Source organism: Hippoglossus hippoglossus, chromosome 13 (genome assembly GCF_009819705.1).
Source record: "Hippoglossus hippoglossus isolate fHipHip1 chromosome 13, fHipHip1.pri, whole genome shotgun sequence".
Classification (NCBI taxonomy): Eukaryota; Metazoa; Chordata; class Actinopteri; order Pleuronectiformes; family Pleuronectidae; genus Hippoglossus; species Hippoglossus hippoglossus.
Genome location: NC_047163.1, coordinates 15,780,963 through 15,808,773, shown reverse-complemented (window position 1 = coordinate 15,808,773; position 27,811 = coordinate 15,780,963). Strand labels below are relative to the sequence as shown.

Here is a 27,811-nt window from a genome sequence, read left to right as displayed (position 1 = left end):
AAAATAAACATTTCATGTGTATAAAAAGAATAGACAATGTGCTGAAGCTGCACGGAAACATTCAGAAGAAATTATTTGGAGATGTGAAGATAGTGTCTGCTTCCTGAAAGTACTGACTGGACACTGGACAAAGAGAAGCTCTGACATTAGAAAGAAAAATCCTAAGAAACCTTCACACTGACTTTTAAACCTGCACTCTGCTGCCACTGCCTCTCTAAGTTGATTATTAGATTGTTTTGCAATTTCACGTCAGTATTCGAAAATAAACGAACGAACACCTGAACCTCAAATCAGTTTTGGTTCTTGTATAAAACTGTTTTTTTCAAATTTTTTGAATTAACAGGAGGAGATCAGAAACATCAGATATGTTGTTTGATTTGTTTTGCATCTGATCAGTCAAAGCTTATTCAGTTTGACAACGTTTAAACCAAACCCTTGTGGCCACAATCCAACGAGTCAAGAAGAGCTGTGCTACTTTCACTTCAACAACTGCCAGACCACTGGGCGTGTTTCCACATGCATCTCATACGGGCTGCAGTCTGACAGACGATTGAGTCGATGGTTAATATGCTCACATCTGAACACATTTTCACATCTTCTCCCAACTGAAGGTGGACCAACTTATTTAATGTTCACTCGATGTTAACACTCTGTCAACTTCACTGTAATTGTGTCAAAGAAGTCATTGGTCTGGCTGTATGTTATTAAATTAGATGATCAGTAAAATGACTTGTCTGCATTAAGATGCTCTGTCAATTGCATTTATGCTGCAAATACCAGTTTTTAATGATTACTTATAATTCAATTTGCTAATAAGGCCACCAAATAATATCAGATATTAATAAGAGTGAGTTTTTCTTTCACCTGCGACCAAACTAGTGGTTGAAGAGAAGGTATGATGTCATTTGACAGAGAGACAATGCAATGATATGGGAAAACAAATGGAATAACTCGTGATTCAGTGACAAAGTGAGAGGAATTAAGAACCCAAAACGTGTTCACCTTCATGTGAAAATGAACACACGAGCCGATCATCTGCTAGTGCAGTGGCTCTTATTACAAACTGCAGTGGACATGCAAGTTTATACAGTATATAACAATATCTTTATGCCCTGATGAGTTCAAATCCAGATCCGACAATTTTTCTTTTCGACTCAAAGCGTTTCACAAGCACAGAAAAATCATCAAATTAAATGACTTAAAATCAATCGTTTAACATTTGTATTGTGGCTCCGATTAAACAGACCCACATAATATGATTCACTTCAGTAACTGTTAACATGGACGAGTGGAGGTTCAGCAGCAGCTGCAACCAAATCCAGTCAGTGACAAGACAAAAACAAAGAGCCTGAAAGAAGTGCTGCAGATAAAGAGCCAGGTACCGTACCAGTAGAGCAACAATTAAATCAGTGTAATAAAAAGATTTAAAAAAGGTTTTCCTATAAAAATATATTGTTAAATATACAAGACATGCATGTTGGAAATATATGACGGACCAAAAGCAAAACAACTTATTTCCACAAGCCATAAAAAAACCATAGTTAACCCTCAGCATGAAACTTCTGTTGTTAAGATGAATGTGAGGTTCTTTCTTTTTCAAAACTTCATTGTTCAAATGGGCAAATGATGGGAAACATTACAGGAGACAAACAAAATCCAAAACAGGAGTGAATCAAATTTAGATTTTTCTTCAGTTTTTGAAAGCACATAAATAATGTTGATTAATAAAAAAAAATCGACTGATAGAAAGAGTAAAAAGTTGCAACCTAAAACTTTCAGTTTTGGTTTAAGTACCATATAAATATCAATTTTATAAAACAGATAAACCAAAGAGTTCAAAAATCCACAATCTCTTTCTGTCAGTTTCAAGAATAGTTTCTATTACTGTACTGTGCAGCGCTGCTTTTGCAAAATATGATTGTTAGGATAAGAATTTATCTCGGATATGAGTCATTTAAACGGAGTAATAATGTGCATTATTATCATTTATGTTGAATGCATATATTTTTCTGTTTTACAACACAGGACTTTTCTTGACTCTTTGGGTTTGGGCAGTAGTTATGGCAGTGGAGTGCTGTGACTAAAGGTGAGGAAAACATAAAAAAACACAGGTTTTAAGCAACAGAGTGTCGCATCTTATACTAATTTTCTAAAACCATAAAGTGCAACAGCTGGAGCTGCACTGAACTGATGGTCCGAGAGATAAGAAAAGGACATGGTGTGATCGTTGGGGCTAATTTAGGGATAACAGGGCTCATTTGTTCCTCCAGCATTTCATTTCTTAGCCACTACAGACATGTTGCAATGCTCTCGACGTCACAGCACGGATCTGAGGTACGACGTACCGATAAGACTCACAATCACAGCGAAACACAACTCAAAACCACAGTCATGTGCTATCAGGATTCAAAACTGAACGCATGCAATCCGTTTGCCTAAAGTCACTAAAGTAAAAGGATATGTTAGCAAAAAAAAAAACTTACACATAAACCATATATATATATATATATTCATTTTTAAAACATTTGTGTTCAAAATACATGTTTCATTTTTTCAAGTCAAACCTATGAAATTGTCTTTGGTCAAGAAAAATATTTTAAAAACTAAAGGCTATCAATGTTATTGTACAGGAATGAAACAAAAATGATCATGTAACTGATCAATTGGGGGAAAAGCTGATACCAAGTATCTAATGGTTTTTCATTTGGAGAACTCCAAATATTTAAAGTGCTTCTGCATTATTCCATCAGCATTTAATCTGAAAGAATCATCCATCAAAGTAAGGCAGATCGGTTTCATCTACTCGAAAAATGTATATATGTATGTATATATATATATATGTATGTATATATATATATACATACATAAACATTTGTTAAGAGGAGGAAGGACAATAAGAATGGAGGAAGTTTTTAAATGTGCTCGGGCACAAGTGGAGGACACTCCTCTAGAAACATGATGATTATCAATCAACTCCGAAAAGCCAACTGTTAAAAGATTGGGAAAGTATCATCTCAGCTGTCGATATAAAAGTGGGTGAATAAAAAAAAAATAGCAGCCTATTCACACACTTATTCTAACTATGCCTTTTTCATACAGCTGGAGACGTAGAAGAGAACGTAAATCAAGAGAGGGAGTGTCTTTACGTGAGGAGGTGAAGAAGGAGGAGGAGGAGGAGGAGGAGGAGGAGGTGGCACGAGAACACAAGGAGAGACGCCGGAAAAGCTTGCAATCCATCCACTTCCCGCGTGGCGGTGGTGGAGTCAGGATGTCTGGAGGTCAGGGTGTATCAGTTGTTCTTCTCCTGGACACACAGCAGCTGTTGTCGGCGGGACAACTCCTGGCACTCCTCTGAGACGCCAGTGTGTCACTGCAGCGCTGCTTGTGAAGTACTGACACCTGCTGGTCCGACCCTCTCAGGCCACACCGGCCCGGCCTGGCTAGGAGGGTTTCCCCACTATCGGGTTGTCCCTGAAACAGACAGGATGGCAGGAAGGTGTTCATTTTCAGTGTGGAGGTGCACAGGCACGTCAGAGTGAGGTTATGCTTTCACCCCAGTCCGTTTCTTTGTTTGTCAGCAGGATTACGCATAAAGCACTGGCCAGATTACAACAAAACTTTGTGGAAGGGTGGGACTTTTTTATTTTTTATTTTAACAATTTCCCAGGGAATAACTCATGGATCTTAATGAAGAAAAACAAATCTGGCATATTTAGGGGACTGATATTTATGAGTGCAGCTCGATTTAATTTAACATGTAACTTTGAAGATTAAAGAAGAGTTGGAGGTGCTGTAATAAAGATACTAGAGTGGGACTTTGAGGGAACTGGGCCTCGACATAGATATGCGATCTACAGAGTGACATTTTACATCATTAATCAAATTAAAGAATAAAAGAACAGTTCCACATTTGGTCATGCAAACATAAACTGAAAACAGCAATCTATTAATATGTCTACCAAGTCATACACATGTATTGCAGATCAAATGTAACAGCGGTGCAGACTTACAAGCTGCCGTACTGCGCTGTGGTGTCGTTCCTGATGTTGTGCTGCCTCTGAAGTTCCTCCATGACGTTGCGGAGCTGTTTGAGCGTCTGAAACGTCTCTTTGGGTTCCTGAATGGTGAACTTGGTGCACTCCTCCTGCTCCCGCTGAGGCCCCTGGTACACTGCCATACTGGCACATGCATCTGTGGAGAGGACAAATGTTATATTATGTAGTGGAGCTGGCAGGTCGGGTTATGTTTGATCAGAGCAATCGTATGTGTGTGTGCAAATATTGAACTGCAAGTTTTTGAAAAGTTAGTGTAAACATCCACATCAGATGAACAATGTAGGAACTGAAGCCATTTTTATTAACTGTTCCCAAGTTTCAGGTGAAATAAAGTTGATGGACAAGTAAACACAAGTTAATCTGTTTTGCTAAAACTTCATGAACCTCAGGAAGAAGAGGTGCTGTGATGTAGCAGCTATCCAAACACACACCAGTAAGATACTCAACTTTTCAGCTCAACGGAGATCAGGTGACGTGAACATTTCTAAGTTAAAAGAATATGTGTAAAAGTGACAATAGTCTCACTCTATTCAGCCGACATGGATGTGAACATGGTACTTTTATCTCTTTTGATTCTACTCACAGATCAAACATTGACAAACAGATCATGTCATCTAAATTTAACAATGTGCAGTTAAACACATACATTATCACACATGTGTATAAATCAGATATCAGACTTGCTGATAAACAGCGTTGTATGAGCACTAACCCTCCATGTCCTGCAGTTTGGTGTCGTTTGAAGAGAGAAGGGAGAAAATTCTCTCCGTTTCCCGATCACAGTCTATGTCAAGCTGTAGGTTGGCCAACACAGTGCTGAAAGAGAAGGAAAACATTAAGAGATCTTTCCAGGAACGAATAGCAGAGAAAAAAATACATTTAGTTTAAATAAAAAGTACCAGTGAGTCAATACCAACTGAGCCAGGCCTGAGTTTATTTTCTGTGAATACTGAATGCTTTATATAGTAGTAGAAATGTCTTTATAATTTTTAAAATTAAAATTACCTTTTATTTTTATCCATTTGTTTTTTTTGTTTAGATTAGTGCTATACAAATAAAGTTATCATTATCATACAATATATTATATAGAAGATGAACTACTCGTTCTGCTGCTTCTGGTGGTGGCGAGGACAGACTCACATTGTGCAGGGCTTGCAGCCTGGTGCGTTGTTGTTCTGGTTTTTGCAGCACTGCCAGGCTCCAGCGCTGTAATTGGATGCGTGGAAGTTGGCCAGGCGTCCCTCATTGCAGCAGATGACCTGACCCAGGACATCCAGCCACTCGCTGGCCTCCACACAGTTTCCTGCCTGTACGTACAGAGGCTTCTCCGAGTGGACCACCTGAAACATCTGACACAAGAAACACAGCAGCTTAAAGGAAAGAAAGAAGACGTGCACTTTTACAGCCTGTTGTAAAATAGTAACAGGTTAGTCTATGGAACAATGAGAGCAGCACTGAGATGATTGATGACTTTAACATTTCACCTGCATCTACCTGAGGGAATTTGTTTTCCCATTAAAGTGACAACTCACTTCTCGGCTGCGGTTGGGGATTATTTACGCACGTTTAGCAGCATGTCAACTAATGCTCACAATATTTCAGCATTTGTTTATTTTAACTTGCACCGGGGCTAATACTTCCATTACAGATGGGGCCGTGGCCTCAAAGTGGTGATTGAGCGTCCGAGGGGAACTGACTCACATTTTTGCGGTTAAAGGCACTTTCATCCAGTTTCTCGACCGCCTGGATATTTTTGACGTTGATGATGCAGAGGGCCTCTTTCCCTGAAAAGCAGAAGTCTTTCATTTATATCTGGAATAACACACAGTATTAACAACCTGTACCTTTGGTTTGTTAGTGTTAAACAATGTGCTCCTTGTATAAATCATTAAATATAAGAAAGTGAAGGTCCACAGCTTGGAATTGACGTTAAATAGGGCAAAAGCTCAAGGCAAGTTATATATATAAAGCACATCTATATATAGAGGTAGTTTAAAGCTGCTGTACAGGGACATTAAAAACAACAGAGACAAAAATGTAATAAATCAATTAAAATCAAGAAATTGAAAACACTTTCTAAACAAAATTAAAGAGATTAAAAAGAGCAGAATGAAAGAGGTAAGAGAAATAAAAAGGATAAATATATGAATTTTTGTTTTTTAAATAAGCTAAAGGAGTATACAAATATAATACTATGATGGTATGGCCTTAGATTTTGTCACAAGATCTAGGTAAAGTTAAATTTCCTAGACTTCCTCCCGAGAAATTGAGAGAGACATTTATAAAACCTAAATGTTTATATTTCAATATGATCTAGGTCGGTTCGAGGGAGAGAGAGAGAGAGAGAGAGAGAGAAGGGCAGAAAGACACAGAGATTAGAGACAGAGAGAGACAGAGAGACACAGCAGGCATAATAACAATTACACCCAATTGCAGAATCAGTTGTCGTTTCCGTTAATGTGCGGTTGTTTTGAACGTGCCCATTCTAAACCGACATGTTTAGAATGGGCACTGCACTAGTGATAAACGTTTGAGATGTGAAAGGTTTGGTTTGAACGGAAATGATAGAAACTATCCTCACCTTTGTGTTTGTGGTAGGAGAGCTCCCTGTTGGTCACTCTGAGCCATCGCTTTTTGAAGTTTTTCTTCCCCAGGCGTTTCCTCCCCTGGGCACGTTTCTGTACTTCCCTATTAGGACACACACAACATTGAGATTCAGAAAGTCTCTCATGTTTTTACAAGAGCTAAGTTTATATAGTGCATTTGTTAAACTTTAATTATTTTAAGCGTTTTCTTCTTGTTTTGTCAAAATGTCCAACTCAGCTCCAGTTGCATTTGATCTGATTTAAAGCTCATTGTTTATTACAGTTTCGTGGTTGTTTTATGTGTGGTGAAGGCACCGATTCCTCATCTTGGCTGCATGAAGCTATCGTGAAATCTTGGTTAAACATCACGTTATTACAAATATAACACTTCAGTTACCAATTCATGATCAAAGCAGACCGTTTGAATTTTGTAGGTAATAATGGTTAAGTCTCTTTATCTTACATTTCCTTTCTACTGATCCTCTTTAGGCTCCTAACAGTCACTCACCCCTCCTTGAGAACCACTGCGTCCTCCAGCCCACTAGACTCTTTGCTGACGTTTGAGGAGATCTCATCTAGGAACTGGAAAACAGAATCCACAATGACGTCGCTGAATTTAAAATAACAACATAAAAGCTGATAATTTGATTGTATTTAAAAATACCTTTTTAACTCTTTCGATACACTTGTCCTCTTGGAATGATTTGAAGAAGTCATACATGTAGGTTTCTTTGAAACTAGACTGAAAATTGAAAAAAATAAAGACGTAAATAAGCATTGAAGTCCTAGTCTTAACCATTAACTGCATACTATAATATTTAACTGCATAAATAGTATTTAACATTATTTGGTGCTCTTTTAAACAAAAAGCTATATATTTTACTCTGACCAAACTAAAGTCTTCATTTATAAAAATCGTGATTCCTTATCCCTCCCACTGTTAAATACAGTTACTGCTGTTCATCTTACCATTTTCTTAGACAAACTACCCCAGCTGCCCAGAGTCTGGATGGTTTTTGAGATGAGAGTGAGCGTGCGGGAAATCTCAGGATCCTAAAAATTGAAGACAATTTAAAATAATCAGTAACGGAATGTGCCAGAATTTGTACTGTGTTTGTTAAATGGTTAGCTGTCGAGCGTCCATGCACTTACAGGATGATGTGAGCGTAGCTGGAAGGAGTGTGGAGAAAGAACAGCCACAGCAAAGAACCGCAAGAAAACAAAGCTGCTAACAGCTGAGTACTGAACGTGAGGGTCGGCTGTCGAGAGAGAAAGAAAGAAAGAACGTGTTTGAGACAGTAACAGCTTCCATGTTCAACTCAGAAATAAACATGAGAAAAAACACCGAGGCTTAATTTATTCTCCATCATTTTACTATTAGATGTTTCCAATTCTACAAGATGAAACTCAACTTAAACTAGATTTGGCTCCGCCTAGTGGTAAAACATATTAACACATTAAAACCCCAGTGATCTTATCTGTTGTATATAACGATGTAACTAACATAGATCCACACTAAAAACTACAGCACGACATTTAATTAAAATATAAAATAAAGTATATATTTACAAATTAGTCAATAAACTGGAAAAAAAATTATGGACTAATGGAGACGACCCACAGATTTAGTGGAAAAAAAGAAACTGACGACCTAATTATTGGGTTATTTTTTCACCTTGGAAACGCTTAGAGGCCAAGTGTCTCAGTGACCTAAAGACATCACACATGAGCGGGGGACAGGTCGAACTGGACTGGGTGATGGAGGAAAAGACCTTCTGGACGTAACCCTGTAGGTTCTCCTGCAGAGTTAACAACAACAACATCAGTACTACTCTACATACCATACCAAACATACCATACCATGCACAATACTGAGAGGGAAAGCTTTATTAATTTAAGGCAACACCAATAAAGAATGATCTGGGTGGTATATTTCACAACCAGTGGTCTGTCAGCCAGGAATATAGTTTCACAAGACATAGTGTTTTGTTGCAGCGCTGCATCACAAACGTTGCATAGATTGATGTTGAACAGATTTATGAGCGTGATCAAAATCTGAAGAATTTCAAATATTCTGCTTGTCTGTGGAGAGGAGTATAAGAGACAAACACATTTACCTTGTTGACCTCTACGTTGTCACCTTCCTTTAGTTTGACAGGGTCTATCTCACAGGTTTTGTTGGATTCACAAATCTAGATGAGATTGAAGGGACAAAACAAACAACAATCAGGTTTAGATCAAATGAATTATTTAGAAATAAACAAAGCATCTTGTGTTTGTGTGGAATTTCAGATTTATTCCCCTTTTATTGAAACTAGAACTAAAGACAAGTCACAGATTCAGTAGGACCAGCATAAAAAGGAAGACAGATACAAAAAAAAATGGTTTTATTCCCATTGACCTGAGTCATTTGAGGGGAATTATTGAAAAACTGTTTTCAAAAAATGGTTGATGGAACTTGTAAAAACTAATTACATCTGCACATCTGCTTGCCTGCAGTGGAAGTGCAGCTGTTTCAGTGGAGTTTTCCATATTGACCTCAGTGATTCATGCCCATTCTGGCATCTGAGTGTGCACGTGTGTGTTTGTGTGCATGTGTGTGTGCCCTTATTACTCATACCTCATCTATGACAGGCTTCAGGGTAACCGCCAGGTAATTTTTTCCCACAATCTTCATCATGTCATCAATGCAGCGTGTTGCCAGTGAGTTGCCACGGAATATAGTGTTAGCCTCCCTGTACGGACACAGAAATGTTCCACCATCATCAACCAGACTTAAGAACCACTTTGACCACATTTCATGACAAAGGAACCATTTCAGTTTTTTAAAAAGGAAAAAAATGATCTGTGTTTTTATCACCAAGGTCTTATTTTGTAATTATTAAAGTGCTTCTGCAAATTTGACATCTAATCCAACCTCCTATACTTTACAAGTTTAATGGGGTAACATGAAAATCCACCTTTTATCGTCTCTTATTTTCCAGAGCTACTTCCTGTTTGCAATGTCAATTTGGTTATATCATCACAGCCACAAAGAAAGAGTGTAAAAACTAAGGAAAATCAAAACCAGGTTGTCACACTTTAACAATTGAAGAAGTAACAGTTCGTTAATGACATTTATTTGTACACATATATACCTACAAACCAGTGTGTACCTGTACTGTGTGTTATAAATGTGTGACTACTCACTGAGTGTTGTCCAGCTCTAGCGCCACCACAGCAGAAACAAAAGGCACAAAGCGATTGTGGTGGAGCAGCAGTCGGACCACGGGCAGAACAGCCTCGTACCGCTCTCTGTAGATGTCCCCCAGGATGTGTGCTGCCGACGCGGAGATGGGCTGAGGGAGGCAAAGAAAAACGAGAGGACATTGAGAAGGTGAAAAGGGGAAATACACCACTTGCAGAGAGAAGGAAGTTATGGAGAAAGAACATAACTTTGCAATAATCATCCTCTATTCCATGATTATATTTCAATACACTTCAGAAACCGAAGCGGTGAGGTGAATGAGCTATAAGGAAAACTACACCACCTTGAATTATCTGATGTTGCCTGAAACTAGAAATGTATATTTGTGTATTATTTTATTAGCTTTCCCACCATCTCAGGATTTACTGTAACTTGAGCCGTTTCCTCACCTTCACATCTGGGGATTTGAGCAGAAGGTTGCAGAGTGGTGTGTAGCAGGCAGATGGCAGCACAGTGTCTTCTATGTAGGTCAGCTTCAGACGTAAGGAACCTAGATCATCCGACTTGGACTTGCTGCCGTTCCCTTTAGGCTGGAGGAGATACCTGTCCACAGGGAGACAAATACTGTACATCAGCATGGTTCATATGAGACATATAGTTTAACCCTTATGACATTTCGTTATCATAAGGGTTTGATAATGACATCTTAAGAATCATTGCCATTTATATATCTATATAAATATAAATCTATATCAGTCGGGCTCTACAAAATATTCGACAGGTTGTGCAGAAAAACCAAATGGTGCATTCATAAATAGTCATTTATGTGTTCAAATGCATTAATGTATAATAAAATATGCACATCCCTCTAGAAGCCAACAGGTGGAGCAAAACACAAAATGATTAAATGGAGAGTAGAACTGTTTCAAAAGCTGCATATTGCAAAATGGGATCGTCCCTAAACTGCTTGATCTGTTACCATGGTTACCACAAGAACAGGGACGTTGCAGAGCAGTCTTCACGTGTGCAACATGGGCGATTTCCAGCTTCAATACGAGATACAGCCACCATGCAAAAAACGCACCACCCACACACAACTCACAGCCCTCATGTACCAACAGATTGCTATCTGGCATGACCCCAGATCACATACACTGACGCAAAGCAAGGGAACACCCACGCAATGAAAACAAAAAAGGGGGAAATGTAGGAAGACTGTCAATTCACCTTCTAATGGCATCAACAAGTTACCAGTACAAGTTGTCATGATGCATACAAAGGACGTAACTCCCAAAGAGGAAGACTCTAATGCATGAAGACCCACCTGACCGGATCTATTGAAGAGGAATGTGACGAACCATGATGTCAGTTTCTAACTGGTTCTGTTTCAAGACACCAGTCTTATACATTTTTTAGGAGGCAAACATTTGATGTTTTATCAGAGTTGAACATAAAGGACTATTTTTCATCACTGTCCCTTCTTCATTTTTCCCCGGTCAAGTTATTGTACCAAGATGGAGACAAATGTCCCTTTCTCTGAATTAAAACAAATACACAGAAACGAGAAACAAAAAAAGAGTCTCTGGTAGTCATGAACCTAAGCCAGAAATGGTGTATGTTTGTAGCACAGATCTTACAGTTTCATATTATCTTCTGTGGAAATCTAAAATGGGCCTTTTCAGAGCCAAACAGAACAACAGGCCTGAGAACGGTTTTGACCACATGCAGCCAAAGTACATGTGATGGTGATGTAAACAAAACATGCTAAACTTCTGCTGAATACATTTTTTGAATATGATATTTAAATATTTAAATATAATACACAGGAGACTTTAGGAGCGCAATGCTACTATCGGCATCTGTTTACTTGTGTCACGCCAGCTTTACTTTCGGATAACAAATGTCCCTTGTATTCCTCTATTCATATACATACCTTTAACTGTTCCTAGAAATTTACATAAAATACAAATTTGACTATGTGCCTAAAATAATCAACTAATAAAAACACGACTGCATTTGAACCCTTACTTCAAAAACTTAAATTAATCTAAATAAAACCTTTGTCACTGTTAATATCTGGATTGAAAAAAGTCAGAAGACCTCCTTGTATCAGATGAATATGACCTGAGCTCTGGATCTTTTTTCATTATATAAAAAATTTATAAATGGATATTAATATTTGGATAAATACATGTATTTATCTTTGGAAATTCCACCATCGCCTCCACGACTGTAAAGGCTGACTTCAGCAGATTGTAGCGTGTGTGTGTGTGTATTGTCCGTGTTTCTATTCATCTGAGTTACGACTCTGGGAAAGACGAGGTGTGAGATTTGCAGTAAATTGTGCAACTGGAGAAAGAAACACAAGAATGCAGAAATGTGGATGCTCTTCATATCTGGCCGTTTTATGTGTTTGTACCTCAACAATGCATTTTATATTTTACATTCATCATTAATGCTCAACATTAGGAATTTAAAAGACATTTTCTTCTCTCCAGTCCTTACCAGGCTTTGTGGATGTGGTCCGTCCGCAGGATCTTGACAGGGACCCGCGTCTCACCAAGAAACACGTCCTGAGCCAGACTCTCATTGTTCCACAAATCAACTCTGGAAATGTAGAGGATGAGAAAGGAAATTATGCATTTCATCAGTGAATAAAAGCAATTTTACTAAACCAAGAATAACATTTGTAGCGTTGTGTGTGTGTGTGTGTGTTTCAGCCCAAACGGAATTCCACTATGGACAAAATAAATGTCACTACTGAGTGGTGCTTACCTGGTTGGTGCATAAACGTCAATACAATGCCCGTGCAATGACACCACCTCAAATGCAAACCTCAAAACCATGCATGAGTGTTTACCTTTGACTCTGTCTAGTCTTACCCAGTGAGCTATGAGTCCACTGTGATGGAAGCCCCACATATCCTTAACCAGAAACCAAGGCTCTCTATCAGTAGTCAGAACACACCAGATCCAAATTGACTTTTTTGTCTTGTTGTTGTTGTTAGAGAAATATTTTTTCTTCTGTCAAGACTATAAAGAGGGAGAACGAGAGATATAGAGAAAGAGAAAGAGAAACACACGGAACAAAGAAAAAGAAGAAAATACTCACTTGAGCTCAAGTTTCTCAATGTCCTCCTCCTCCACTTGGAAGTGAGACTTTTTGGAATAGCTGCTGGATCTTGTGACCTGAGGGCGAACATGTCAAGGCTTACTGACAGGTTCTCAAGTACTTTAGCAGTAATGTAACCATGAGATCATTTCAAATCTATGATTTATTCCACAGCAAATTACCTCGAAGAAGAAGGTCTCTTCAAAATGAGGGTTGCTGGTTTTCTTCTTCACCTTTGTTTTCTTTTGGTCAGACCTGAGGAGAAACATTACAGAAAAACTTTAAATAAAGCTTCTATTTTCCTGATTGTTTTATCATTTTTTAAAGTCTGCTTTTATTTCTATGCCTTAAGATTAGAGCCATTAGATCTAGTGATCTAAACAATGTTATCATCTGCCTTCTCAAGATTAGATCAAACTGCCTCAGCCTCAGTTTCCTTTTGCAGTTACAGTTTGGGGTCAATGGCCCCTTTATAGGCAAATATTCACGTACGTTGTTTTGTTTTTCCCCATACTAACTTTACATACAGTATGTGTCCAATGAGAGAGAGAGAGAGAGAGAGAGAGAGAGAGAGAGAGAGAGAGAGAGAGAGAGAGGCGTCAGAATTATGGATACAGAAAGTGAAACGCTGGAGCTCTTTTACTTTGAAATGGGTTCAGAAAGTGTTGGAAATACATTTGTGACATAGACAGATAGATAGTTCACAGCAGAATAAACAGAGAAAATGATCTTTCACCTGAGTTTTAATGTTTATCTGCTGGATTTAAAATAAAAGCACTCCTACGTTTCTGTTGACCAAATCCATTCTTCTGTTTAAAAAAAAGGGTTTTTATTGTGAAATATTTGCAGGAGTGGAAGACGTACAGCTTCATACTGTATAGTACTGGTATTTATTTGAGTACACAGGACTACTTTTATTCAAGGAAATAGTCATATTTATGGCCATATTCAAGGCAAAGCCTATATGTAAAAACCATATGCTGCAGTAGCAGCTCTTCTGCAAAACATATTAGTGAACTGAGAAGCTAAATATTGTGCATTGAACAGATGTTGTAAATATGAATTGATATTAATGTGATATTATTCATTGAATAGATAAAGTTGCACAACTGCCTTTCTTTGTGTATATTTTTGCTCGTACATTCAGCCTTTAACAGAAATTGCAAAAATAATAAATATGATCTTCCCAAGTGGGTTTTTTGGAAGATATCAGGGTGGTAGATCTCGGCTCACATTCATAATTAAAAAAGTGATCTTAGGCTCGAAAAAGTTGGTGACCACTGCTCTAGACCACAGTAACATTGCTGCACTCATGAACCTGGTATGTGCCAGGACGTGACTTAAGGTCCTCAGAAGTCTTGATCGTCAATCTCCAGCTTAGTGACAAAAGGTGAGAAGATGCTTACAGCCAGAGCCCAAATCTTTTGGACATTAATAATTTTCAATCTTTTTCAAATACCTTCATTTTAAAAAGTTGAATTTAAACCTGGCTTACATGTTTGTGGAGGGGTTCGATATATCATGCTGAGTAACATTGTTTGAAGTATTTTGATACCTACTTAATATTTTCTTCGTAAAAATGATGAGTCTCAGTACCTCTACCAAGGAGGTTGTGTTTTCATTCGTCTGTTTGTTTGTTTGTTTTTCAGCAGGATTACAAAAAAAACTACCAAACAGATTTTCACGAAACTTGGTGGAAATTAGTAGGAGCCAACATTAACAGTTTGTAGTTTAATTAATGTAAAACCATGTATTGAGAACATGTATAGAATATCATCCCCATGAGTCTGTGTTGTTATGAAACCTTAGCTTCCTTTGGTGTACATTTGCAGACTTACCTGGCAGGTCCAACGAGTGACACGGTGGCATAGGGGTCACAGTTCTGCCCGCTGATTAAAGGCAGCTCCTGACACTCTATTATCCTGCAGGAGGTTGCAAAGACAAACAATACAATTACTAAATACATCATGGACAATGTGTTAAATACCCTTTGTACAGTGTTATTATAATGAGTTTAAGAACAAAATAAAAAAAGACTTGTACATGGTTTCATATTAGCAGCAGGGTAGATCAATCCACTCAGCTAAGTGCTGTTTTGGAGCTGATCATCTTCAAAAAACCTTCAATATTTCAAGCAAGTATGATTTGACTTTACAGTGACCCAGACCTTGGGAGAGATTAGCTTAGCTTTAAACGGTAAACAATTTCTTGTGGGTCCAACAGAAATATTAACCCTTGATAGTCTGCATCTTCGCGACACTGATTAATAGAGAGGTTTACATAAAATAGAACACTTACGAATATACACTAAAATACACTACGTATTTTGAGTGAAAAAGTTTAAAGCTTACCACTATATCAAAATAAGAAAGACTGCAAGGAATTTTGTTGCAATTCAAACTATTTTCTGTTTCATTTTTCGACAGTTCTCAGACATGTTTAACCTGCAATCAATTATCAAATCACCACTAATATAAAAGAGCACTATGCATTGATGCCATGGTGTTATAGTGTTCATGTTCGGCTCCTGTCACACAGGGGCCACTGCTTTTTTCGCAGGTGTTGCAGGTGACAACAAACAGACACTGTCGGCACTCTAAACAGGATGTGGCTGCAGAGCAGCAGTCACCAGAGAATAAGAATGAATTCAGCCCAACACTAAGTGAGGCCAGAGGGAGATGCCACACAGTGCGAATGTCAGGATGTTTGTATATAACCTTCCAGGGTGCCATGACGATATTCCCAATGGACTCTCCAGTGCATCTCATCGTCTTTAACTCAACCCCATCGGGCTCTGCTCGTACCATCTCTGGTGACTAATCACACTGCAGAGGAGTGTAAGTGTGTACATATGGCAAGCGCTTACAGGGAGCAGTTACAGTTTTAGCAAACAACCTGCATAACAAAGTGAATGACGGCAGCAGAAAACCACAGTGGTTGCAGTGTGAGAGTCGCAGGCTTCCTGCTCAGATGCCATAACTTCCTCCTCATTAACCTGCTATTCAAGTATGAATGAGGGGTGCGAAACAGCACATGTAAACAGCACGAGGTCTGACATTCACACACGTACACATGTACATGTGCGCACATGTGCTCCACCTGAGTGCTTTCTTTCGATCTGCCCTTGTCATAACAGTTTGTGTTATGTAGAAACTTTTTGATGTACAATTTACAGCTGGGACGTAAAGGTGATCGATAGAGTAATATTGTGTCACACATATAATCTATAACACTCGCCACTACGACATTGCCAAATTATAGAATCAATCAATGATGACTACTATGTTTTCCCTCGCTTATAAATGTTATTTTTGCCATTTCTTTATTGAAGAGCGTGGTCTTTCAGTTTGAGAGCAGGACTTATTGATTTCACATTCAGATTTTGTATTGGTTTCACTCGAAATTATGTGTCCTTACTCAAATAGCCCCTGCCTGTGTTTAGATCTGCTCTGCTTGCGCTTAAAAAGTGTGCTCAAGATATTTTGTTGCTTAGACAGATTTCCTTTGTTCCAGTGTTGGCTCTTCTGCTCATGCTCTCTCTGCTTGTGTGCACACATGAAACGTCTTCTCTTTGATTTATTCTCTCCTTTTTTGATTTTTCTTCTGCGCTTAGTTTTTTTTTTTGGAGCAACAAGTCCGTCAAAATTCTCCAACTAATAGAATGCCAGCTTAGTGTTGACATACAAAATTCTCCTCCCCTCATTATGGGTGCATTAGCAGTACTTTTGCGGGGACAATTTCATTTGTCATCACTGTGACAGAAATCAGTGTTTTATTGGCTCTGGCTCCAATCCGCAGTGATGGAAACATGACACCCTGGTTAATGCGTACATGTTTTAAGACAGCAAGGTGAAAGAGTGCCTCAGTTTTCGGTGCATTTGTGACGTTGAACATTACACCCAAAGAAAAGAAAAGAAAAGGAAACGGGAATGGGAAAGGTGCCGATTGCCTTTTTTAGTGGGTTTACTAAAGCCTGCATATACTAGCTAATTTTGGCGTAAAAGAGGTATTAGTACTCACCTGACTAGTAAGTGCTGACCTCCTGAGCCATTCTCTGTGATCACTTCATTCAATCTCATCTCAAGGTGGACTTTACCCTGTTGAACATGGGGAGAGGAGAGTGACTCACTGGTGGGTGAGGTGTCATGAGATCTCTGTCTTATGTCGGGGCACAAGGCAAAAGTTTCAATCTGAATCCCAAATCAACACGTGGGTGCAAAAACCAGATGAAAATGTGGGTTGTAGTATGTGGTTGTAAGAAAATATCTGGATACCAAATCGCTCAGCCAACCTAATCACTAATCACGTTTTATTTTACTAACAACATGCAAAAATACGTTCCTTGCATTTCATTTGAATACAATGAAAGTATTGTTACTCTCTAGACCTGTGGCCCAGCTCCACCTCACGTTTGATGCTGCTTTGAGTTCATGGCGGTAGCGAGTGTGACAACAGCTGTCAGCAGTTTTGACATCACTCAGAAGGATTTTTACAGCGTCGGATGTGGGGAAGGCTGCTGGTCTTGCCTTCGGAAGTGTCGGCGTTAGAGAGATAGAGAGATACAGAGCGAGAGAGTGAGCAACAGAGCGAGGCTAAACAAAACGCCCACACACTTGCACTCACTGCAATTCAGCACTTTGCTGAGATGGCCAGCAGTTCTTTCTGATGCAAGATAGACCTTTAAGCCAATACAATACTGACTACTTTGCAAGGATCTGAATGAGCCAATATCATCAGCAAAATAACACTCGCATCACAACTCCCTCTGCTCCCTTTTGGGCAACAAATATGGACAAAATAAATGTGTATTATTTGTCCTATTTCTGCAGATTTCATTATTAACTGAGCAATTTCACTAAAATATGAGTTAACGCTGCTCACCGGGTAGAGAAACTGCTAAAACCATGGCAGAAAGGAACTGCAGCAACACCTCCATCACTCTCTAATGTAACTTTCCAGCTCACAGTGTCTACTTAAGTGTGAATCAGCGTAGCAGCACATACCCAGAATAGTCTGGCGTGGGATAATGGCAGCTAGAGTCAATATGTTAGCTACAGCGGCGTACAAGTGGCTGTGTGCTTCAGTTTCACCCCAATGCAACCAGACCACAAAAATCTGATCAAGCGGAACAGCCCAACATGCTCGACATGTGATAAGAATAAGAACAGCAGCCCTGAAGGAATTATCAATAAAAGGCTGAAAGGAAAAAAAAGTTTACAGCTGTTACAGTATCATGAAGATTAGTGACAACTTAAAAATCACAAGCAACCAAAATGTTTTGGTGATATAAGCCACATTTTGTAACTCATGATTTAAAACAGTGAAGTTCTTCCTAGACATTACCTGGACTTCTGAGTTAGGATCTACTGGCTGAAGGCTGAACCAGTGCTCCTTCCCACTGTATTTACACAGGTCATCCTTCCGGATTGATACCTTGCCTGAAAAGTCAACATTAAGTTACAACCCATCCATTCAAACATTATATACTTGTGTAAATGCCTTACTTAATGTGACTTACCAACAGCTAGGTCCCTTTGAAAAACGCTCTTGGCATAAACATAGAAGGATAAACACTGGAATGGACGTGGGATCTCAAAGTAGAAGTCCTCGCCATAGAAAGGGCTGCAAAATGAAAGCAGAAGTTAAAAATTAGAAAACAAGGGGAGCGTGTGAGAATGTGTGTGGTACAATTTAATATTCATTAAATCAACTATTTGATTAATCACCTAATCATGGCAATTCTTAACAAACGTGCGATCAGACTTCATATTAATTTTACTCTGAAAAATAAAATCATCACATGTATTTTGTGCGCGAATTTTATTCACTTCACTTGATGGTCAATGCAATTGTATTATCTAAGCCAAGGAAGTTGTTGTGTGTTTGTTAGCAGGATTAGGCAAAAGCTACTCTATTTAACCTATTTAACCTAATTCTATGAGATTTTGTGGAGGGGTTGAGCATGTGTCAAGGAAGAACCCATAAACATTTTGGTACAGATGTGGATCAGGGCACAGAGCCAGGATGTTATTAAAAATGTTTTGTTAATTCCTGAGGTATTCTTTCTACTAAGTGCCAGGCTAGTTTCATCTGGTTCCAAGTCAAATTAACATTTTTCAAGAATCGGGATTGGGACTTTTATTATCAACATTTAATCCCTGTGTGTAGTAAAAATACTCAATGTACAATTTGAACACACGCTTGCTCTTCTTTCCAAGGAGGAAAACACACATGTGGGTACATATTGTCTGATAGCACATTTGCGTTACATTCAGATTGGTGTTAAAGACTGTACCCCCATCTTGTCATGTACCTGTGTGAATAAAGTGCCCTTTTCTTCCTCCCCCTTTTCATCTTTAGGTCATCACCCCTTACAATGGCCCTCACCTCCAAGTCTGAAAGCCCCTTGATCACAGCTCAATTTCATACAGACTCAACCTTCTGTAAAAATCTCCCTTCACTCTGGGTCAGTCAACTGTCTCAGACCCGTTCTGTAAAGCAGGCTTGCCATATTATGGAATACATATATAAAACACACACCACTACACCAAAAGGCAAGAGTAGCTCCTGGCAAGCTAGCAACTATCCCAAGATCTGAACTGTCGTCAGCAGTGACTTTAGTCCGCGATGGCGATGTCATCAAAAGGGAACTTAAGATTGAAAACCTAAAAGAGTATGAAACTGAGACTGCACTCTGGTTTCTCAACACATAACAACTACAGTGGGCACTGTGAAATTACCTGCAGCTTCTGGGATTTGGACCTGGTTCCTCTACCCCAGTATCTGCTGCAGGTATCTACCAAGGCTACAGTATTTTATCTCTGTAAGCAGTGGGTGTGCACGTGAATTTCTTGGACAAATAGCATTCACCTGATAATATACTGTGAATCATGTGTTCGCTAAATGAAAGTCCTCGTGCAATGCATTGCTGCTGATTTGTAATGATGATGTAATGAGCGTGATACAAGGTTGTGTTTATGACCCTGGATTTATGTGGAATGCATGTCGTGCTACAGCTGCACCATAATTACATTATTGTACCAGAGCAAAATAATCATAAAGACAGTATTGGTTAATGTACATGGGATTGAAGTGCCTGAGCATAAGGTGGACAACACAGGGTGCCCTCATGACTCATCACGGGCGAGGGGAATGTTCTCACCATGTCCTCGGTTTAAATCTGTCACTTTTGCCATCCATTCTCTCTATAAACAATTTCTTGTTCTCCTTAATCAGCAGTAGTCTACCTCAAACTAAAAGGTAAAATACAAGCAAAGAGCCAAGACAGCAAAAACATATATAAAGTGACAACAATATATGGACAGTAAAATAAAAGAGGGAGGACTAAGGTGCTGGTTTTACTGACATGGTCAAATTTGATACTATCCTGACATTGTGAACCAAGCAAGACAAATAGAAGCAAGTGACCAATAATAAATACATAACCATCCATCCATGTCCACTATACCTGCTAAGACTGTGCCACACCATGTAGGGTTCATGTTTTTCTCCCCGTAATATTATAACTGAGTTTCTTCTCATTGAAATCTGAAATTTCTATTGACGGAAATATCATGATTTCATTTTCTTAAACATAGCCCTTATACTATGTCATACTTAACAAATACAGATTTATTGACATTTCTATTATATTTTATTCATTATTTCCCTGCTGTATATAATAGTAGTTCATAGTGTGTGTAAGAAAGTGGATTAAGGAATTGAAACATTTTTAATAATGTAATTGCAGAGACTGACACGTGCCTATTTGTCTATGGGATTCTAGGAGTAGTGTAATAATAACAATAATAATAATAGTAATAATAATAACAATTCTACAAAAACGATTTATTTATACCTTTGTCTCCAGAAAAAACAAATAAAAAACGTATGTAAATGAATTGAAAGACTTTTTAGTCCTATGGTCTTTTTTAAAGGGAACAAAACTAAATCCAATACCTTTTATGACTTTAGTGGAATTACTTTTAATAATAATCATATCCTCCCAGTGTCACCCAGACAGGTTGCTAGTTCACTGTGTAGCTAACACACATAAACAGACAACACGCTCACATTCACACGGATGAGCAAATGAACACTTTCCGCTTCACCTAAACTGCAGGTCTTTGGACTGGGACGTAAACCTGTGCTCTTGGATCACACAGAGACATGGGGAGAACATACAAACTCCTATCATTAAACAGCATGTGTGCTAAGACACCACATAACCTGGCCTTGTGTTCAGCAGTGGACTGACTGCCCCTGTCAGAGCTGGCAGGAACACAGAGGGCCCGAGCATCTGCGCCACTCAGTCCTGCCAACACAACCACGTCACGACCAAGACTACGAGCAAGACAGCTTGACCTGACACAGCTGATTTTAGGTTAAGCACTACCTCAATGCAGGTGCTGCCTGCAGATGGACAACCTGTCCCAAACAGACCAAACAGTCCTCAACACAGTTGTACTGGATTTATATGTTCACTTTATATGTTCAAGTAAAACCTCAACCCCCCTTTTAAAATGTACCTTCAAGTCCTCTAAGGGCAAGGTAAGTTTGGAGTCTGTTATGTTCATTTGGGGGGGAAAGAAACAAGCATACTGGTATAAACAACTTGCCAGACAATTGCTTGGTGTATAAATATGCTTGTTTTCAGAAAAATATAACCTAAACAAGTGCCACTCAGACATGTGGTTGCCTGTCAAACATGATTGGAGTTTATGGTTCATGTGCCTTAATGAATTATACTTTACAGTTACATTTCATCCATGTTCAAACACTGAATCAAACTAGCCTGGTAGTTAGGCAGATTGGCAAATATTCACAACAACTGCAACATTGTGCTTTGGCTTTTTAAACCCTGCCTGCACTGATGCGCCTCTACTATTTATGCATCTTGGATGGTGAAATATCTTCCCTGACACTTCCGCACAGGGTTTGGCCAACACATCCTCGTAAACGCCCACACATACTACTCAACATCACATGGAATTAAACACCTCACCATTTTTGCACAATCTCAAACATACACCTACTGACGTACCTTCCCTTCTGCTGTCATCCCAGCTTCTGAATAATATTGAGAGCTCGAGCTCAAGCTTGACCACCGCTTTTTGTAAACACCTGTGTCCACACAGCCTTTAAACCATTAGAAACGGGAGCTCATACAACACGGGTAAGTCAAGCACCATCCAAGAAACACTGGCCCAAAATCTGAATCATTATTAGGACGTGCTAAACAGAGGCTAAGGTGGTTGAGTCTGACACAGAGAAAGAAAGGAGAGAGCGTGGGAGGACACACTTCCTCAGAGAGACTGTAAAATATTTTTGAACAGCACCGAAATCAGGAGAGAGAAAAAAAAGAGCTGTTGTGAAATACCTAGAGAAGACAGGCCCATGTTAACAGTGAGACACGCGACAATGAAGATAGACCTCTAAAAAGGTTTCCTTAATGCCCATCTCGCACACCTTTTACTGAATCGCTGGTAAAATATCGAATTTGATCCACATCTGTACCAAAATATCGAATTTCAAATGGTATCAGTGCCACACACAAACATTGATAGTGTTAAAGATGATAATTTTTTCCCCATGATAGTCCAACAATGAGCAAAATGGTCCAGAGTTTAGTATAACAGAGTCAACATCAGAAATCTTTCAGAATTTTTCTGGCTTTATTTTGACAATTGTACAAAGAATGAATGACAACAGCGAATGGCTAATATCCAAAGTCACTAAACTTAATGTGCATTTTGTATTTCTAGTTAGCTATTTATGTGCTTTCCCTGCTTTTACCTCTGCAGAGATTTTCAGGTTTTCATCCTTGTCCGTTTGCTTATTGGTTTGTTTGTTTGCAAGCAAAATAACACAAAAACTACTGGACGGATTACCACACAAACTGGTGGAAGGATATGGATACTGAGTGCCACTCTAGTTAAAACTGCATTATTTATCTATATTTTGTCAACATGTGAACCCCATAAACTAGTCTGTTCTCAATGTCAGAGCAAAAAGTAACAAGGCTGGATTTGCTATATTAAAATAAAAAATATATCTTGAATTTTTCTAACCAACCATGGTCTTTTGTGCATTCTTCACGTAGTCCAGTAACAACTCATCTGACCAAAGTATGCATAGTGTACCTTGGTATTATTATTATAATGTACTGAAATAATCATGTTTGGGAGTTCATTATAAACCTATAGTGTCACAGTTCTAAAACTTCAACCTAAACTAGAAATAAGACAATAAGAAAATGGGGTTCGGAACAATAATCCACATTGTAATTGACTCCACGAACGTTGGAGGGTTTGTTCTCCAGCTTACCTGACGCTTTTGTCAAACACCTTGGTGCGAAACACCTCCTCCTGGTCCAGACTTATGGTGCAAACGGTGCAGAGATCCCTTTGTCGATTTGGACCCGAGACTGGGCCCAGGTTCTTAGCTTCACCTGCAGCACCAAGAGAAGAACATCATCACTTACTTGACCAGCATCAAGATAACTACAACAGTGTCCCCTGGATTAATGGAGAACCAAATTATTATCAATAAATTGCAAAACCACATGTGCCTGTGTTGCAGCATATCTGGCAAATCAGGGTTTAGCCTATCCCAACCCACTCAATAGCATTTCTCCATTTATATACAGTCTTCCAGAATAGGTATGAATATTAATTTGACATTTTAAAAATGTGTATGCCAAATAGAGAAGTTAACTAAATGACATTTGAGCAGAAATACAGAGTACTTTAAGGACGGTCTGAGAACATGTGCATGTATGCCAATTCAGTTTACTATACCATGGCAGTCCTAAACTAAAAAAACTTATATATTTGGATTAGTGAACTCCTACTTTTAATCTTAACTTCCATGAATCTACCTCAGTGCAAGCTAATCTTAGTCAATACAAGCACAAATGATTGTAATCATACACAGTTCACTTTTAAAATATGCTTTTGTTTTCAACATCCTAGTGTTCACATGGGAGCTCCGGCTCTTGCCAGTTGCACGGGCAAGCTGCAGAGCGGATGTAGCTGAAGTAGACGAGGCTCATATGTGGTTAAAAACATGAAACATTGACTTCCTCATCATAACCAATGGCGACAGTACAGCGCTGATTCACAAATGACAAACACCTTTGTGACACACTGCACTTGCACACACACTTCCATTACATCGCAGCAGACCCAGATTACATTGCACCAGGTTTTGTGCAACACATACACAAAAAATGCACCGAATCGAAGCCACATAACTTGAAACTGAAAAAGGGAGTCACTCAAAAGGAGCTCTATCAATAACTTCACAATGAGTCAGATTTAGACTGGTGGATTAGAGGGGCAAAGACAGTAGTCTAAATTGATCCTTGTGCTTTGGATAGTTACTCTAAGCCTTGTGAGGGACCGAATTAAGAAAAGCCAGCAGTGAGATCAGCTTTTTTACAGGCTAATCTTAGGAAGGGTCAGTAAAAACAGGCAAGTTGTCACTAAGCTTGGATCAGGATGACCTGGTGGGAGTAGGGCACACAAGACCACAGACGTAAACACATATAGTTTACATTGACAAGGCAACCATACTGCCATCTTTCCTCTGCAATACCATTAACACTAAAACAGAAGCTTGTCACCCTGTGAAAACCACGACTCTAAGTTCAGAGTATGTTGCCTTAGCTGCTGACTGCTTGGTCATTCTATCAACTGGTCTAGTATTTCATTTTATTCCAATGTTGAAGAAAACAAGTGCATTTATCAAAGTGCTCTGTCCATTTAAAGCAGCAACACATCTTGCATAGAGTGTCACCTCCACTGACGTAGGCTAAAGGAAAAAGGACAAAGTGTGAACGAGGAAGAATGGAGTTTCATAAGACTGCAAAGTGAGTTACATGCCATGACAGTTCCTCTATTTTGTTCTGCTAACCGTTTTCCTATTAATTCATAGTAGTGAAACCGATATCTGTCCTCCTGTTGTGTGCCTATTGACACGCCTTACATACTTGTTAACCTATTTTCACCTCATAGTAACAAGTTAAATCACATTTATATCCAACCATGACATGGTCTAACCCTGCTTTAGAAACTTAAATGTCTCCTAAGCACATTTAAAACAATATTATTAATAATAACAATTTTCTAAATAACTCAGCGTTAATGCACGCTTGTTTTAAATTGAACTCTTCTGAAGATCAACCGCACTTCAGTTTAGTTTCGCCATTAGGGTGAAGCAATGCCACTTGGGGAAAATGAATACTAACCATGATCAATTAGGTCAGAGCGGGTGGTGCGGTGGAGAATATACACTGATGGATGTGTGTTAAAAGTGAGAATAAATAAATCTGCTGCCACACATAAAACACCTTGTTATGTACAAGTCCACGTGTATTATAGGAATCAGTGTGGCTTGTGTATCAATATCTAAGTAATGGCTGAAACATGAGACACACATCTTGGACTTGGAATTAGTTTGACAAAAACCACAATAACACATTCAAACAGGCCTCGCAGACATGCAGGTACCGAACTGGTCCATCCAGGTCAGTGTTGAACCACTGATCTACCTCAGAATTGTCAAATGTTTTGAAGTGGTTGTTATTCTCTGTTCATAAAGCAGAGCTTAAAACCACAACGTTCAGTCAGGAGCCCAAAACAATAAAATATTATTATTATGATAATGTTAGCATTGACTCATACGAAGGCATTTTTTATCTTTGATATTATGTTTGGCCATATCGTCCAACCCTCCCTCGGAATCCAACGTTTCCCATTTGTACTGTAATTAGATGCATGACTATAGTAATATTATTATAACCACGTTGGGGATTGTATTGTCTGGTGCGGCAGGAAGGACAGCTACCTCATACTTATGTGTGGTTTCACATCTAATAATGTCGAATGTAAATGATGACAGAGGATCATTTACATGTGTCTTCATTATATTGTCCCGATCCAGTTCAGACTCAGACACTTGATGAAGCCAACTGTGGAGCAACTGCAGTCAGTGAAGTACTGTCAGACAGGGACTGACACTGGGAAGTTAAAGGGCTATTTAACACGTACACATTGTAACGTTCAGTATCTACGGTTCGTGGCTGTACTTCTTTGTTGGGCCATAATGTTCCGGGAGGTGAGTTACCTGTCTGCCAGATGCCTGCAGTGAGTGGGTTAGTGACGATGGAACTGGTGGTAGCTAGCCTGCCTGCTTTGCCACCAGAGGTAACTTAGCTTAACCGGGCAGCTCTGGGCAACACTAAACTCTCATATTTAAAAAAAAAAGAAGTAATAATGTCATTTTAATGTTCGTAAAACACCCGAGCTGCTCAAACTACGGAACTGGCGGACGTGTGTCGTGGCCCGATGAATGAAACCATTCACAACAAGCCCTCCGCTGCTGTTAGCATGCTAGGCTAACCTGACGTTAACCAGCGGACCGACCAGATGAACTGGCTGCCGCTGCCTCCACACTGCCGCCCGCCCGCACTGCCGCCGCGCCCCTCCGGCTTCCCCCCTGCCGCCGCCGCCGCCGCCGCCGCCACCACCACCGCCGCTCCAGCCCTGGTTCTACCGCCGACCTCTCCCACCGCCACCAACACCTCCACGCCGCCGGGAGATGGGTGGGAAACGCGGGTCTACTTACATATCTTCCCCCTCAGGCTCTGTAAGATCCGAATCCTCGCGTCGTCCTCTTCCGCCATGGTCAGAGCCGCCTGTTGTCGCTGCTCCGGTGCTCTCAGCGCTGGGTTATCATATCCGTTTATGAATGCAGGCAGCGCGGAGGAGAGACAGCCCCACTGCCGCGTCACGTCAGCTCCCGCACACGCCGATGTGTTGAAAACGGGCCGGACGTTTGTGGAAGCTTCCTCTGAAGTCGAGCGCCTCGCCTCGGCCGCCGCTTCACCGTGGAGACGGTGGTAGGAGCTTTTCGGGGGATTTCATTGGTCTTTGCAGTGTTGTTAATTACGCAACGCTTGTTTAGAGAGCGCACACCGACTCGTGGAGCGGAGGCTCAGTGGATAATCTTAGCTGTCACTGCCTAATCCTGTGTAACTGTGAGACACATTTGTAAATTAACTCTTATCTCAAACTAGTTTCTGAGGCACACATCTTCAGGACTGGTGAAATACCGAGTAAGATCAAAACTCATTAGTATTTAATTACTGATTCATACACCAGGGATTTAATTGATTAATCGACTAAATATTGTCGATTAAAGGGCATGAAAATAGTTTTTTTTTAAAAATAACCCTAGAGTCCAATGTGATCCCCTCTTGTTTGACCAACACTTCAAAATGAAAAAGATATTCAATATATTGTCGTGTGTTTGGAAGTGTATTAGGTCCAGGCTTAAGATATATATTGGAACTAATATTTGCATTGCTAATATTAGCATTTCAAGAATAAAGTCAAAAGATTGATAAGTGAAGCCAAACTAAATCAGTTGAGAATTGTTGAGAGTTAGGTCAGATTAGATCAGTATTTTAAATGTAACATATCAAGAATAAACTCAAATTGTGGAGAAATAAAGTTAATCTAAATCACTTTAGACATATTTTTTTATTTTGCATATGGAGAATGGAGTCGAAATGTTAAGTGTTGAGAATATAGTTAAATTAGTGGCAATTTTGTATTTATTTTACATGTTGACAAAACGACATGAAGATTAAATTAAAACTCTTGTATCAGTTAGTGCACATGTAACTGATGATGCACACTGTGGGATTTCCTGATCACTGTGTCAATGCTGCACGTGAATGCTTATTTCAAGTATCAGTTTAATTCATTAATCAGTACGCAGTTGTACACTTTTTGCACAGTTTTGCCAAATAGCTTCCCCAGGATTTATTAAGATAATTTATTGATCTTAATCTTTAACAAATGATC

At 39.3% G+C, this 27,811-nt stretch overlaps 1 protein-coding gene and 1 long non-coding RNA gene across 2 annotated transcripts; one reads left to right on the top strand and one right to left on the bottom strand.

Annotated features, from left to right (window-relative positions):
- Nucleotides 1–593: 593 nt before the first annotated feature.
- rasa2 (RAS p21 protein activator 2) lies at nucleotides 594–26,841 on the bottom strand. Its single transcript, XM_034605240.1, has 24 exons — nucleotides 26,568–26,841; nucleotides 23,265–23,388; nucleotides 18,457–18,560; nucleotides 18,282–18,376; nucleotides 16,959–17,035; nucleotides 14,777–14,860; nucleotides 13,121–13,193; nucleotides 12,939–13,015; nucleotides 12,333–12,434; nucleotides 10,277–10,430; nucleotides 9,830–9,978; nucleotides 9,261–9,375; nucleotides 8,758–8,832; nucleotides 8,316–8,439; nucleotides 7,793–7,899; nucleotides 7,610–7,693; nucleotides 7,305–7,382; nucleotides 7,149–7,222; nucleotides 6,637–6,743; nucleotides 5,757–5,839; nucleotides 5,196–5,404; nucleotides 4,768–4,871; nucleotides 4,011–4,191; nucleotides 594–3,471 (listed from the first exon to the last, which is right to left on the bottom strand). The coding sequence occupies exons 1-24, from the start codon at nucleotides 26,623–26,625 to the stop codon at nucleotides 3,441–3,443; spliced, it is 2,469 nt and encodes an 822-aa protein (XP_034461131.1). The 5' UTR covers nucleotides 26,626–26,841; the 3' UTR covers nucleotides 594–3,440.
- LOC117773377 lies at nucleotides 4,198–16,860 on the top strand. The gene is made up of 3 exons (XR_004615912.1): nucleotides 4,198–4,529; nucleotides 13,986–13,990; nucleotides 16,849–16,860. It is a non-coding gene; the product is annotated as an uncharacterized LOC117773377 (long non-coding RNA).
- Nucleotides 26,842–27,811: the final 970 nt, after the last annotated feature.

Bases quoted from the DNA above. Each gene is read 5' to 3' on its own strand.
- rasa2 (XM_034605240.1), bottom strand. From the start codon at position 26,625: ATGGCGGAAGAGGACGACGCGAGGATTCGGATCTTACAGAGCCTGAGG. The intron at 13,016-13,120 runs GTAATTTGCTGT...GTTCGCCCTCAG, and splicing joins AAGAGACCTTCTTCTTCGAG to GTCACAAGATCCAGCAGCTA. The intron at 7,694-7,792 runs GTAAGTGCATGG...TTCAATTTTTAG, and splicing joins AGCTACGCTCACATCATCCT to GATCCTGAGATTTCCCGCAC.